Here is a 15764-nt window from a genome sequence, read left to right as displayed (position 1 = left end):
GATTAATACATTTCTTTAATCCAGAGTAACGTAACCATTAATTCAAGGGAAGTGTACAGTTTTAAATAGAAGAATTTTGTTGTGCTTTTCAATCCTTATTCCTGGAATGCCTAACTCTTGTTCCTGGGAGTCCTTCAATACCTCACCCAGTCGTGTCTCTTTTTTTGAAATTTCAGACAGCGAGTGGCAGCAGTCTTTTTGGATCAAGCAGGGCATCAATCAAGCTTGCTCCCATCGTCATTCAATGTCTAACAAAGATCACTGGATATTGGGCAGGATGAGGTACCCTAGCTCTAGGTCTCCAACAATTTGCCTGGTCTTTACAGTATGGTTACACACTAGCCCATTGCAAGCCATGCACAGGATGTAAGTGGTGCCACACTTTGGTTTATTGCTTAGTAAACTCACAACGTGTCTACAGAACTGCCAACCACATTCAATGGAACCATTTACTGCAGAATTTCTGTCAAGTTAAATTTCCATATTTAATGCTACAATAGCTGCCCTTCTATTATAAAATGATGTTTGCTTTTGTGAAACTTCTCCGTAAAGTACAGTTCCATGAATGGAATGCTTTATACAATTTAGATGGCATCCTTTGGATCATTTTACTTTAAGATGAAATAGTTTACGTTGTTTGTGAAAGGCGCAATGGATACCAAGCCAGACAAGCGTTATGAGATTTATGCCTAGCCTCAAAACAAACTGATGCACCCAAAGCTCACAGGGAGAAATCTGTCTTGATCATTTTGATTAAGTAGCTGTCTGTTTAAAGCATAAACTTCCCAGCCAAATGTTTTGTAAATTAATAATAATCTGGGAGATGACACATCGTCCCACTATTGATTACGAAGAGATGAGATTGGGCCTCCCACCTTCTATTGATCATCAAATAAATGCCTATGGAATATCAAAGTAAGAATCAATTACTGCCTAGAACTCAATAGCAGCCACTTGTTTTTTGTGCTGAATATGAGTAGAAGGACTTTATAGGTTTGGATTTATGACTGAGCTTGGAGAAGGGAACAAATTAATTATAAAGCAAAGCATCCCAAAGGACGTCAGCAAAGAATTTCAATGCCTACTTACAAAAGAGCAATCATTACAAGCTGGCATCACAAAAAGAACTAGAAATTGAAAGATGGAGATTTCCCATCAAAATGGCTGGTTGGAGGAGGGGATGAAAGCCTGAGAGGCAGTAAGATTTTATATCTGCACAAGAACTGCTGAATCGCAAGTCTGCAATGCAGGAGATGTGGAAAGTGCTTAAGCAGTCAAACACTATGCCAGAACAAAAAGTTGGTATGATCTCTGAAAACAATTTAATAAAACTATAATTGGTCTTTAACCAAATAATGATTGTCCAGGAAATCTGAAGTAGAATTGTGCTTAGTTATGTTTAACAGTAACATTGTATTTCTAATACATTGGGTTGCACAATCAATTCAGACCAAACAAAATATTCAGCATAGTCACTTATTGTGCAATGTAGAAATGAAATTATCTGAGAGGATGTGAAGAGTTTGAAGCTGAAACAAAATGATTCTATGGATAGGCCTAGTTCTTTTGGTAAACGCATCAGTCAAATTGCCAAGCAACACCTAGGCCAATTATTATTTTACCATCATTCCTCAGATTGATTCCCCTGCCACATAACATCTTAATGGCTCAATTGATTTATGGGTTGAAGTGGACAGACTGATTCCAGATCTTAGTCATCATGAAAAGATGCATTCAAGAGTGTTCAAAATTCTAGAAGAGAGATGTGGCTGCAAGCCTAACGCATCAACAGAGTACTCACTGGTTCCTCTTTCATACAAATGGTACTTAGGCTTCCAAAATGAAAGTTTTGATCATTAAGGTGAGCATTGCATAATCCTCTATAGCCAGCAGACTGAAAGACATCATCCAATTTCAGAGTAGTAGTTATAAACTAGTCAAGAATTTGCGTATGCCATGTAGAAATCATATTGAAAAAAAATGGGATACCTAAAGGTTTAGGTCGCACTACTAATGCCAATAATTTATGAATGGATTATGGCCTGCACAAAAGCACAATCTGTAGATACTCAGCGTTCCATTCAGACATTATAAATTATCCCCTTTGGTTTGATGCACGATCAATTGTCAATGCTGTGTCATTACCCTCTGGAAGAAGTTGTGAAAGCTCATTCTCTGTTTTCACGGTATAAATTTGCTCCTCATCAATTTCCTGTCAAACCCGCTTCAATGTTAAATTAGACAAAAAGCACAGTTCTTAACTGGCTGGAATAATCAGCTCTTTCCAAAACATCCTCATCACTGCTTCAGGATTTGAAAGGTACAAACCATATCTACTGTGGTTGCCTTATGTATATTCCCAAGTGTTAAAATATAAGGAACACTAGTGCATCAATAGACCATTCACCAGGAAGTTGAGAATGTACACAAATTCATGAACCATGGTTTTCTTTTGTGGATGTGCAATGGTGTCATGATCCCATATTCCTTGACCACCCAGAGCAATAACTGAAATCTATTATTGCTTTTAAAAAAAAAACTCTAATGCACAGGGAGTCCTTTAGATACATTGATGGAGACCGAACATCCATCCCAAGATCCACTTCAGGACCATACGATGCGCTGACTCAGTGGAATTCCCCAGGAAGTTTGAACTTCCAATGGGCAGTTCCCCTGTTCCCCATGACCCTCCAAAAAGTCTCCAACTTTGAGTTAGATTCGAAGCCTACGGACAGTTCCGATTTACTTACCTGTATAGATACCCAGGAAATGTTAGACAGAAAAATCCTAGGCTAATTCCTGGGTAACTATACAACTGACCCCACAACTTCCCCTGGACCCCCTAAGCGCACCCCCTGACCTGAATAGCCCCCACCATCTGACGACATCCCACTGCCGGCCCAACCCAACCTTACTAGTCCTTGCCACCCAACTCCCCTCTCTGCCCCGCTGACCTGACTAGCCACTGCCCTGACAACCCTTCCCGACCTCTCTCTACCACCTACCCCCTGACCTACTGACCCACTCATCCATCTGCCATCCAACCCACCTGCTATCCTACAATCTCACCTACATACCACCCTCCCACGCTACACCCTACCCACCTTCCAACCTAACCATTTAGCTCACCCACCCTACCCATTCACTCATTTATCCACTCACCCCTTCACTAACATTCACACTGGACATTTAAGCTTACCTTACAGCACTAGTGCCATAAAAAGGGGGCATGCCTTCTGCACTGATTCTGTTTGCTGTTCTCTGCCAGGATTCCTGCGCTGAGGGAGTTCTGCATCGTCGATTGGAAGTCGGAGCCCTTTCCATGTAGGGAGGTAAGTGGGTAGTTTTCTGTCTGATTAGCGTTGGACACAGGAGTTCTGACTGATTGGAAGTTCTGGGCCAATATTCTTTGAATCATGGAATAACTGCATATTTAACGAGTCTATATACAAATAATTCTTTACAGTTGCCAAATACAATAACTTTTGTGGCAATTGATATAGGTATAGTTCAGCACAGTGTATCTTTACCCTGCATTATCATATACCCTTCTCGCCTTTAGTGCTTCTCATTGTTTTTGGAGAATGAACAAATTCTAAGGAAGCACTGCAACAAATCACATGCTGAATACATTTGCATATTTCTGAAGAAATCTTCTGCCAGGAAGTGAGAAAGATGCTGCAGTGAGAGAAAAAAAATCAAAGCTACTCCAACTTTCTCAGTGTGGTGGGAATGACAAAACAGCATCGACAGATTGAGCAGTCAACAGATATCTATGTGATGATCTAGTTTGAGCTCATCACATACTAGTCATCCAAAAAGTCATTAGTTAATGGACCCTTCTGCCTGAATATCAAATTTGATTCCCCCTCTTTCCACTGAAATGGTGGCTCGCGATCCTCCTCAGGAATGAGAATCACTGCAACTATCCAAAGGCATATTTATGAAGTGGTTTAGATTTGGACCTAATCAGCTTGTGCAAGCCTTTTCCATAAATTATGTTCAATGACTTGAATAATGGAATTTTTTGCTAAAACCTCCCAATTTCCAACTCTATATTCCCTTTGAAAATGTTCTACTTTTCTATTTTTTGGCGAAGGTTTAATGTTCAACATATTAGATTTACCTTGATCAGGCAAGCCTAGAGAGCCATGAGTAACAGATATGAAGAGAGCTAAATTTGTGAAGATGGCAGCTGACTTAAGCAAGATTGATTAGCAGTCCTACTAGGAGACAAATATTGTGATACTGAAGGAAACAGGAATGCTTTTAAAATTACACAAGTACAAATGGGAGCCATGTGTATCACTGGGATTAAATGAGAAGGCCACATGGAAAAACAAAACCAAATGACCAAAACCATGACAAAAACATATTCGACTAAGGCAGAAATTAACAAGCTTAAGGATAATAACTCAAGGAAACAGGGAAAGATACCAAATGCAGCAGAGGACAACAAAAGTTGCCATCAGATGAGCCAAAAGAATACTACAGGAGTGGGCAGGTCTTATAGTAATGGCAAGGTCATCTTAAAACATGGTCCGTATCAGAGGCCATCAAGCATGATTTAGGAGCAGTTCTCAATTTCTTTTGGTTCAAGGGCCCCTTTTTATGAATGGATTAGTAATCACGCACCCCACCTAAATTATAATACTATATAATAGTCTTAATATGGAATTGGTTCATGTAAAATGCTTTAATAATGCTTTTAAGAAAACAGGTATTTGATTACAGTTATCAATTTGGTGGGTGTGCCTATTTCTCACTACAGGTCTCACCTATCCTAAACAGGAACACGGAGAGAGCAGGAGTCTGGAGAGAGCAGGCACCCAAGGAGAATAGGACATTGAGAAAGCACTTGGTGAGCAGGGATAGAGCAAGAGCAATGGACACAACATAGAAGACAAATGTGCAGAGAGAGCGGGAGTGCAGAGAGAGCAGGTGCACACCCCTGGCCATGCTTACTCATTAGGCTTACTTGTCTACTCTTCACTACAATGCCCTAGGCAGTCACCCACACCACCAACCCGTAAACTGGCCTTCAGCGAGGGCCTCCAGGAAGGGGGCTGCAGTTTGAAAACCATTGATTTAGAGTATTTTAAGGATCCCATGAGACACATTAAGGTGAAGTTCCAGAATATGGCTGAGGTTTTAAGTGGCTATTTTTTAGTCAGTCTTCACAATTGAAGATGCTGGCTTAACAAAAATACAAGTATTGATTTTACCATTGAACATGTCAAAGTAGATGTGGATAATGGATCAAGCTGCTCATCCTGATGCCATTCACCCCAGGGTGCTGAAACAAATGGGAACTGAGCCCTTTGAGTCACACACTTCTATAAATAATAGTTTTCCATCATTTTGGGTTCTTTCCATGGTCTGGAGAGAGGCCTATGTGGCACCAATATTTAAACAGGACAATAAGTCAGAATGAGGAATCTACAGGCCAATTAGCTTGGCTATTGGTACTAGGCAGGTTGCTAGAAGTCACAATCACCTGGCAAATAAAAAGGTTTTTAGAAAATCCAAGCATATCTTCTGAGAAGGGAGATTCTGTCTTATCAACTTGATTGAATTTCTTAAGGAAACTACAAAGATGGTAGATGTTGTAAGCCCAGCATCAACATCCTGGGGATACCACTGACCAAAAACTGAACTGGACCAGCCATATAAATACTGTAGCTATAAGAACAGGTCAGAGGCTAGGAATTCTGCAGAGAGTAACTCCTGACTCCCCAAAGCCTGTCCACCATCTACAACGTTCAAGTCAGGAGTGAGATCGAATACTCCCTGCTTACCTGGATGAGTGCAGCTCCAACAACACTCAAGAAGCTTGACACCATCCAGGACAAAGCAGCCCACTTGATTGGGACCCCATCCACCACCTTCAACAATCATTCCTTCCACCACTGATGCACGGTGGCAGCAGTGTGCACCATCTACAAGATGCACTGCAGCAACTCACTAAGGATCCTTCGACAGCACCTTTCGAACCTGTGACCTCTAAAACCTAGAAGGACAAGGACAACAGATGCAGGGGAACACTAAAATAAAAGCAAAATACTGTGATGCTGGAAATCTGAGATAAAAACAGAAAATGCTTGAAAAACTCAGCAGGTTTGGCAGCATCTGTGAAGAGAGAAATAGAGTTAAAGTTTCAAGTCTGTATGACTCTTCAGAGCCGAATAAGAGGTAGAAATGTGATAGGTTTTATATTGTTGAAGAGAGGGAATGGAGCACGTGGAATAGAATAGAAGGTCAGGGATAGGTGGGAGCTCAGGAGAGATTTGACAAAGATGTCACAGGCGCAAGACAAAGAGTAGTAATGATAGTGTTAAAGACTAAGGAAGGTGCTAATAGTGGCATAAAGGTCAGATAGCAGAATGTAGTAATAGCAGAACAAGAGTTAACGCTCTCTGAAAGCAAAACATAAGAACAAGTTACAGACTGACCCAATGAGGGAAGGGGTTGAGAAAAAATATATATCAAAATGGAGGACAGAGTTCATGATCTGAAGTTGTTGAACCCAATGTTAAGTCCAAAGGCTGTAAAATGCCATATTGGAAGATGAGGTGCTATTCCTCCAGTTTGCATTGGGCTTCCATGGAACACTGTAGCAGGCCTAGGACAGAAATGTGGGCATGGGAGCAAGTTGGTGAATTGAAATTGGCAAGCAACAGGAAGGTCAGAGTCATGCTTGTGAACTGAGCGAAGATGTTCCGCAAAGCAGTCATCCAGTCTGCGTTTAGTCTTCCCAGTGTAAAGGAGACCGCATTGGGAGCGGCGAATGCAGCAGACGAATTCATGGGACATCACAAGCTGCAAGCTCCACCCCAAGCCACACACCATCCTGACTTGGAACTATATTAACGTTCCTTCACTGTCGCTGGGTCGAAATTCTAGAACTCCCTTCCAAACAGCATTGTGGGTGTACCTACATCATGTGGACTGCAGCGGTTTAAGAAGACTGCTCACCACCACCTTCTCAAGGGCAACTAGGGATGGGCAATAAATGCTGGCCTAGCCAGAGATGCTGACATCCTACGAAAGAATGAAAAAACTCAAAAACGTAACATAGGCTTTTATAAAGTCAAATTACAAAAAATGCTTTACAAAAGACTGCTAAGTAAAGTGCAGCCTTGTGGGATTCAATAAGAAACTGGTGCTTACCTCTGTACAAAAATGTACTTATTAATGGTAGTGTTTCTGCTTAGGGACTGGTCAGTAGCAGAAACGTAGAAGCCTTGAAGAAAGTTCAGAGAAGAACCACTAGATTCATACAGAGTTTAAGGGGCCTCAGCTGTCAGGACAGATAGATTCTGGGCTTTTTGCTTAGAAAAGGGTCAACTTTGAGGTCTTTGAAAGGATTAGACTCAGTCTAATTGGATAGGTCATTGAGCTGGATAGGGTAAAGGATGACTAGGTGACATAAGTGTCAGTTGCAAAAGCAAAAAACTATTTGAGAAGCTGGGGAAAATTTACTTCTTGTTTACTAAGTTGCAATCCCTTGGTACAAGTAACGAGCACATGCAGTGAGTGGGGATTCACTGCAAGTGCTCATTTGGGACATGGCTGAGATCCTGAGAGTTGCTGCTTTATTTGCATGTAGATGGTAGGTGCGTCACTGGGGGGTTGTCACTCAGTCATCACAGTCTCCTGGGGCTGAAAGCATTTAATACTTTATTGCTGACTGCCAGATACACCCACGGACAGACAAAGACAGACACATACAGCTGTGGATTAAATCAGCAACTCTATTCTGCACGGTCTGCACTTAATTACCATGATTAACATTTTGAAAAATGAAACTAAATGTATAAACCATGAGGATAAGTGATTAAGAGTTCTCAAGCCATCATTTTAAATACAAAATTAAACCATTTCACCAAAGGGAATCTATTTTTTAAAGAGACTATTTTAAATTACTTTTTCTACACTAATATCTTCAATATATTCAAAGAGAGAGAAAATGGTAAATATGTTCTTATTAATTTCATTAAATTTGTGAATGATAAAATCAGCTCAAGATATTTTGATGGACAGCTAATTCTGTTTTTAAGACTTATCCTACATAATCACTGAATGACACCTTTAAGCTTAATCTAACCAAGAAAAAAAGCAACAAGTGGAAAAGCAAGTTATTGTTCCAGGACCATTCCTCACATAAGATTGTTCACTTCATTCGGTTGATCAATATTTATAGATAGTGCAAAATTAAAGTACATGGGATGGGGGTAATATATTGACATGGATTGAGTATTGGTTAGCAGACAGGAAACAAGAGAGTAGGAATAAATGGGTCTTTTTCGGGATGGTATGCGGTGACTCGTGGGATACCACAGGGATCAGTGCTTGGGCCCCAGCTATTCACAATATATATCAATGATTTGGATGAGGGAACCAAATGTAATATTTCCAAGTTTGCTGATGAAACAAAACCAGGTGGGAACATGAGTGGTGATGAGGATGTTCAGAGGCTTCAAGATGATTTAGACAAGTTGAGTGAGTGGGCAAATACATGGCAGATGCAGTATAACATGGATAAGTGTTGAGTTATCCACATTTGTAGGAAGAACAGAATGGCAGAGTATTTTTTAAACTGCAAAAGATTGGGAAATATTGATGTATAAAAGGGACCTAGGTGTCACTGAAAGCATGCATGCAGGTGCAGCAAGCAGTTAGGAAGGCCTTCATTGTGAGAGGACTTGATGTCTTACTGCAGCTGTACAGGGCCTTGGTAAAGCCACACCTTGAGTACTGTGTGCAGTTGTGGTCTCCTTACCTAAAAAAGGATATACTTGCCATAGAGGGAGTGCAGCGAAGGTTCACTAGGCTGATACTTGGGATGGCAGGATTGTCATATGAGGAGAGATTGGGTCGACTAGGCCTGTATTCACTGGAGTTTAGAAGAATGAGAGGGGATCTCATTGAGATATATAAAGTTCTGACAGGGCTGGACAGACTGGATGCAGGAATGTTTCCTTTGGCTGGGGGTCTAGAACAAGGGGTCACAGTCTCAGGATACGGGGCAGTCCATTTAGGACTGAGATGAGGAGAAACTTCTTCACTTAGAGGGCGGTGAACCTTTGGAATTCTCTACTACCGAAGGCTGTGGAGGCCAAGTCACAGTATATATTTAAGGAAGAAGTGCATTTCTAGACTCTAAAAGCATAAAATGGTATGGGGAGAGAGCTGGAGAATGGCGTTGAGAAAGAGGATCAGCCATGATCATATTGAATGGCGGAGCAGGCTCGAAGGGCCAAATGGCCCACTCCTGCTCCTTTGTTTCTATACTTTTAATCAACCTGCTTAGATTTATTGGAAGAGTTATCATTGGTCCATCATGATGTAGGCTAATATTTTCATGTGATCTCAACCAAGAAAAGCAGGTCCTGGATCAATGGACGACTTTTCAACCCTTGAAGTGTATTACTCTGATGAATACCAATGTAACATGCAAGGTTAGTTGCTGCACCAGTCTATATGCCACTTACAACCCACTTCTGCTCTTCTTGGTGTTTGAGACCAAATTCTCCAACACTTTGGGCTGAGGGCACCTTACTTTCTGCAGTCTTCTTTCTCTGGAGTATTTTTTCTTTATAAACCTCATACTGAGGCTTATTGAACCTCCTGCCTTTAGAAAGTTGTGCCTCTGTAGAATTAGCCTTTGAGGGTAGTTAAGAAATTGAGCAGGTAATGACTTGAACGTTTCTTAATTGTAATAACATATCATGTTCTTTCATTCTATTCAGGAGTGAATTAGTTACAAAGCTAAGATTTGACCCCCAGCTTAAAAATTATTATATCATATATTGGGCATGAACTTCCTCGGAGCGGTAATTGGCCTTGGATTGCTACTCCAGTCCTGGTTCGTTACCTTCATTTCTTTCCCCAGCCTGTCTCGCCCAACCTTCCGACTCAGGCCAGGCAAGATCCAAATTGTGCAGCGTATCCCGAGGCCTAGCATCGAAGGGCAGCTCTGTCAAAGGGGAGGCCACATCCTCTTTTTTTTTTTTTTACAGCACTAGCTGCTGTAAATTAGGTAAGCTAAAGGTCCTTGATAGGCCTGGGAGAAGGTAAGTGTAGAAGGTAATTGGGTAGGAATTTGGGAGGTGGTGGCAGGTGGGGGGGGGGGGGGGGGGGGGGAGGTAGTTGGGGGGCTGTTTACCGGGGTTGGAGAAGGGAGGTTAAGCCTCAGGGGTGGGAGTGGGAGAGGTTCGAACTTGTGGCGGGGTGACCGGACCTCAGTGAGGTTTGGAGGGCAAAAGAGTCCCTGCGTCGGGGGGGGGGAATGGGGGGGTTGGGGGGGACCCTGTGGGTTGGGGAGTTCCTGTCCAGGAGGAGGGAGGAGTGGGGGTGGGGGGGGGGTGTAATCCCTTTAGGGGTAGGGGGAATCCCATGAGGGGGTAGTAGTCAGGGGTCTGTACAATAATTACCCAGAAGTTAAAAGAGGTTATAATTATTCTAACTTTCTCAGGGCAGCTATTGATGTAATTCCGTCAGAGCTATCTGAAGTTTGCGATTTAAATCACTTTTTCAGATGCTTCCCAACGCAGGCCAATTGCAATGGGGAATTTGCACTTCCAGGCAATTGCCATGCAAACCTTACCTGGGAGCTTCAAAGGGGATTCCCCAGTGCATCTTTCGAGTATCACCCCAATACGATGCCCTGGAGCTTGGAAGTTACCGCCTGTTACATTATTAAAAGGAGCAACTGCAATACTACATTTTGTTCTCTGATGAAACATTAAATACTCTCATGACTACTAATATGAGACGACAATTACAAACTGAATGAACTTCAACAGATAAACATGAACAAAATGCCTATGTTAAAATGAAAACCCAGCAGCTGCTGGAAACATACAGCAGTCCAATTATCTGGAGAAACAAAAGACAGACAAAAGCATTGGGTACACGCCCTTGCTCAAGATTTATATGCTGGCTGTCAGCTCAAGTCTGTCTGGTATATAGACATGGAATTTTGTAGTACGGTGAAAATGCAGCAAAGAAACTTAATGTTTTCATTATGCAAAAGGCATTATTGAGCTTTTCTCCCCCTAACTATACTTTGTGTGAATGGTCGTTTCTGCAGAGATGGAACTAAAACTGCCATATTCAGAAGTTAAGTACTGTAGTGATGAAGAAGTTGGGAGTTAGCTCGAGCACATTGATACTATGAGGGATTATTAAAATGCTCCAAGACCCCTCCGATCCACAGCATCATTCCAGTTACGGAGCCACTTGCGTTTGAGAAAGTCTATTCCGATGAACTTTAACAAATGCGAGACAATTTTCCTTAATAAAACAATACACATCTGTACACAAAAACTGGAATTGAGGCGTTGGAAATGTAGCAAGTTCACATAAACAAAAAACACTTTTCTTGTTACATAGGGATTAAAATTAATAAAATGGAACACAAGAATTTTTTTAAAAATCAAGCTGATCCATTAATCCTAAATTGGAGCTTCTCGGTGCAGGACTGAGGAAAACAAATAGTTCAGTTAACACTGTAGATACCAAACCATCCAGTTATCAGTCAGGTACCAATAATTCCTCAATTATAGCTATGGGATATGGCAATCTTGGTAGCAATCAAGCAGACTTAAAATTGCAAAACGAACTGGATAGATTTAAAAGGAAATATGTTTGTTATTGTATGATAAGTGCATCACAGCTCCAATATTAGACTCTTATTATATTCACTTAATGAGGGCTTTATGGAGTTTTCAGAAGAGGTAATTTCTGGACGAGATTGGAATGGTGTTCTGAAAACTCTGCTTTACAGCCATCATGTAGAACATTTCTATCTGCAGTGAAATCATAAACATGCTCTTTATAGACACCTTTTTAACAACTTCATTATAAATAATGAGCAGGGGAAATCTTCCCTCACGTATCTGGGAAAGTCTGCACTGTAAATTGAGTGGGAACACATGTAACTATTTTTTTTAGATTTTACAAGGAAGTAAATTTAGCTTCAGTAACGTTACCAGTAAATATGACTGGTGATATAATGGCATTTTTATAGTGCTGTTTACAACCTGGTAAAGAGAGAAGAGATCCTTCTGAAAACAAACCTCCCCCACATCTATTCTTGGACCTCCGTTACATTAAAACTCTCGCACCAAGGTTCATTCCCAATTGTGTCGCTATTGCCTCATTGTTGAACCCTCATTGTTGAACAGTGATTGCAGATAAAGACAAAAATATTTGTTGTCCTTGCTGGTGACACTGCTAGTTACAAACAGTATTGTAGGTTGGTGGTTGTTTAATATTACACATATTTCAGCTTTATTAGACTGCTTGAATTTTCACAGATATCCCACCATTCTTTGTATTGAACAAAATGCTAGAAACTTTTTCCATGTCTCAGATTTCCTTTAGCTGAACATTAAGAACTGTGTAGAACATTAGCAAGACCCCTTTAAAGGGAGCCTTACAACACTCAGCACATTTACATCATGATTGACAAACATATTCCCCTTAGTTGAAATACAATGGGTGCGATTGCAGTGTGATAGTAGTATTCGGGAAACATTAGACCTTGAAATCAGGACACAGATGCTTTGCATGATTTATACATACATTCATTACTGTGCAAGTTTTAAACATTTTATATTTGGTCTTCGAATGGTAGTTCAATGAAAGGTAGGGCCCTCAGCATTATGATGATATAATGTTACCGCTTAAAACCCACTCCTGCCCTTCCTTATAATGTCCTACAGTGTTGGTGGGATTGTAATTCTTGGAGTCCTTACTGTAGGTATTATTTACATACTTAATGGCTATGGTTGACTTCAATGCCAAAATTGGTGCTGTGGTTATGGATAGGGTTCTGACAGTGACTAGCCCATTTGAATTAGGGAGGGGCTAATGAAGCTGGAGAGCACCTCTGGAACTTTGGTGAGAAACACTATTTGGTTCAAGTTTAAGCATTGTTAAAGACAGTTGTGTACCTGGGCCTCACCAAATGGACAAACTGAGAATCTTACTGATTACATTGCACTAGCAAAACGATGGAGATCCTGTCTAAAGAATTGTAAGACAGGGGTGGACTGTAATACTGAAGGTCAGGATGGGCAAAAGGACAAAACAGGTTTTAATGACATAATTGAAATTAGACGAGCTTAAGAATGATAGGACAGCAAAGTATATGGTGGAAATCACCAATAGGTTCCAAGGTCTACAGATGGCAGCTGATTAAAGCTTTTCTGGTGTTCTTTTCATGAAACAAAAAAACTGTTGTCCGGATGTAGTGTAAGAAATGGTGGGATTTGTGCAGCCTGAGAGACAGAAAGGATGGATATCTAATGAGACTTTGCTTCCCCCTTGGCTTCAATCAGGGAAAAAGGAAAACAAACAATTAAAGACAGAAATTCAAAGAAAGCTGCGAGCAGGTGAAGAAAAACAGCTAAATAACATGTGTGATGAACTAGAAGCGGAGAATCAGAAAGGGAACATGCAGAAACGTTTCCAAAGAGTTTGATTAATTACACAAAAGTTTCAACCTCGCCTGCACTGCATTCAGTCAGCTTCAGGAAGTAATGAAATGGAAGCGAAGAGAATTGCTGCATGATGGTGTGAATATCATGAGTACCTTCACAAGGATGATAGTGAGTCAGAATTTAAAGGCCAAGTTGTACATGAGCTTCCTCCACTTCGAGCTGAGGCACTGAGAGCCATTCATCAGATGGCCAGCTGTAAGACCACAGGCTTGGACGATATACTGGCAGAATTACTTAGGATAGGTGGAGAATCAGTAGTGGACAGGATGCATAGAACATATGTGGCACTGTAGGAGACCGACGATTGGCCGGAGGATTGGACTGATTCTAACCTTCGCACCTCTCCCAAAGAAAAGGAGACTTAAAATGGTGCACAAATTCTAGAACAATTGCTTTGATCTCCCATGCTAGTAAAATCTTGCTCAGGATCACCCTGGAATGGATCTGGAAAAAGACAGGGAGGAAGACTGTTGATGAACAAGCTGGATTTCGACATGGAAGAGGGACCAGAGAGCAAGTCAAAAATCTTAGGATCACAATGCACAAATTCAAGAACACCAGCAGCCAATAAAAATGTGCTTCATTGATTTTGAGAATGCATTCGATTCAGTTTCATTTGAGAAACTTGGGTTGGTAATGTTAGATGTGGGATACCCACCACATTTAATTGATTTGCTTTATCATTAAGCAATGAGCTAGGATAAGTATTACTGGCATCCTCTCTGAACGGCTCAGCCAAAAAGGGTGTTAGACAGGGGTGTGTCCTCTCACCATATCAAAATCCGAGACAAGGCTTTGGACAACATGGACCACCTTCCACACCTTGAAAGCCTACTGTCACAACAAGGGCAGACATCGATGACAAGGTTCAACACCACCTTCAGCGTGCCAGCACAGCCTTCAGCCGCCTGAGAAAGAATGTGTTTGAAGACCAGGACCTCAAACCTGGCACCAAGCTCATGGTGTACAGAGCAATGATGATACCCACCCTTCTACATGGCTCAGAGACGTAGGCTATGTACAGCAGGCACCTCAAAACTCTGGACAAGTACCACCAGCGCTGCCTCCGCAAGATCCCGCAAATCCACTGGCAGGATAGTTGCACCAATGTCAGTGTTCTTGCTCAGGCCAACATCCCCAGCATTGAAGCATAGACCACGCTCGGTCAGCTCTGCTGGGCAGGCCACATCATCCACATCCCTGCCTCGAAACTCTCGAAACAAGCGCTCTCCTCGGAGCTTCGACACAGCAAGCAAGAAAGGCAGAGGAAACATTTCAAGGACACCCTCAAAGCCTCCTTGAAAAGGTGCAACATCCCCACCAACATCTGGCCCGAGACCACCCCAAGTGGAGGGAAAGCCATCTGCCCCACCTGTGACAGAGATTGTAGGTCACGCATTGGACTCTTCAGTCACCTGAGAACTCATTTTTAGTGTGGAAGCAAGTCATCCCCGACCATGAGGGACAGAAAATGGTCGTGAGAGAGACACTTGATGGATAAAAAGGTGGGATACTAATTGAGGGGGTGATGGGTTTTGAACCTCCAATATGCTAATAACATCATTCTGCTTGCTAACTCAGTGGAGGAGCTACTGGAATTGGTGGATCATCTCGGCCAAGTTAACTGGAAATACACAGTCTCCTGATCAATGTTGACAAGATAAAGGTGATGGGGCTGGTGGAAAGACCTGCAAGACTCTGATTAACGGAGTCCAGCTTGAACAGATTGATACTTTCCACTATCTTGAGTCACTCTTGATGCAATTTGCAGAGTCTACAAAAGAAAGTTGGGCTCCACTTAACAAGGGTCCTGGTGTTTTGAACTCACTTAAAAGAGTATGGAGTAGCCACACATCTTGATTACAATGAAAATTCATCTTCTGAAAGCCCTTGTGTGGCCAGTGACAACATATGGCTGTGAAAGTTGGACCATCAAGAAGCATTTGAAATGAAAGGACTCAGGCGGATACTATGTGTGTCATGGACGGCCAAGCCGACAAACAAGTGGGTGCTCGAGAAAGCTGGAGTTAAGAGAAGCTTGCTTGAGGCAGTGATATCAAGGAAGCTCACAGATTTTGGACATGTGATGTGAGGAGGGGAGCGTTTGTTAAAAGAGGGAATGCAAGGTTCAACACAGGGAAAACATTCACAAGGAAGGCCCAAGGTGGCAGGGATGGATATCATAACATGGACTGGCCTCTCCATGGAACAGGCGGCAAGGGCAGCGGAGAATAAAAATCAGTGGAGAAAGAT

The 15764-nt window shown here is 41.8% G+C and overlaps 1 protein-coding gene across 29 annotated transcripts in view; it reads right to left on the bottom strand.

Annotated features, from left to right (window-relative positions):
• Nucleotides 1–15764, bottom strand: part of LOC121277508 (sorbin and SH3 domain-containing protein 2-like) — a 315758-nt gene that overhangs the window by 82438 nt on the left and 217556 nt on the right. For 23 of the 29 annotated variants that reach the window (XM_041187079.1, XM_041187087.1, XM_041187081.1 and 20 more), the window contains one exon: nt 9495–9665. The exons of the other annotated variants lie outside the window; for them this stretch is intronic. In XM_041187079.1, the coding sequence (XP_041043013.1) occupies nt 9495–9665 (171 nt within the window). The remainder of the gene's footprint in view (nt 1–9494; nt 9666–15764) is intronic. 29 annotated transcript variants of the gene reach the window in all.

Source organism: Carcharodon carcharias, chromosome 4, assembly GCF_017639515.1.
Source record: "Carcharodon carcharias isolate sCarCar2 chromosome 4, sCarCar2.pri, whole genome shotgun sequence".
Lineage (NCBI taxonomy): Eukaryota > Metazoa > Chordata > Chondrichthyes > Lamniformes > Lamnidae > Carcharodon > Carcharodon carcharias.
Note: the sequence above shows the minus strand (reverse complement) of the source record. Positions and strands in the feature narration are given on the sequence as shown.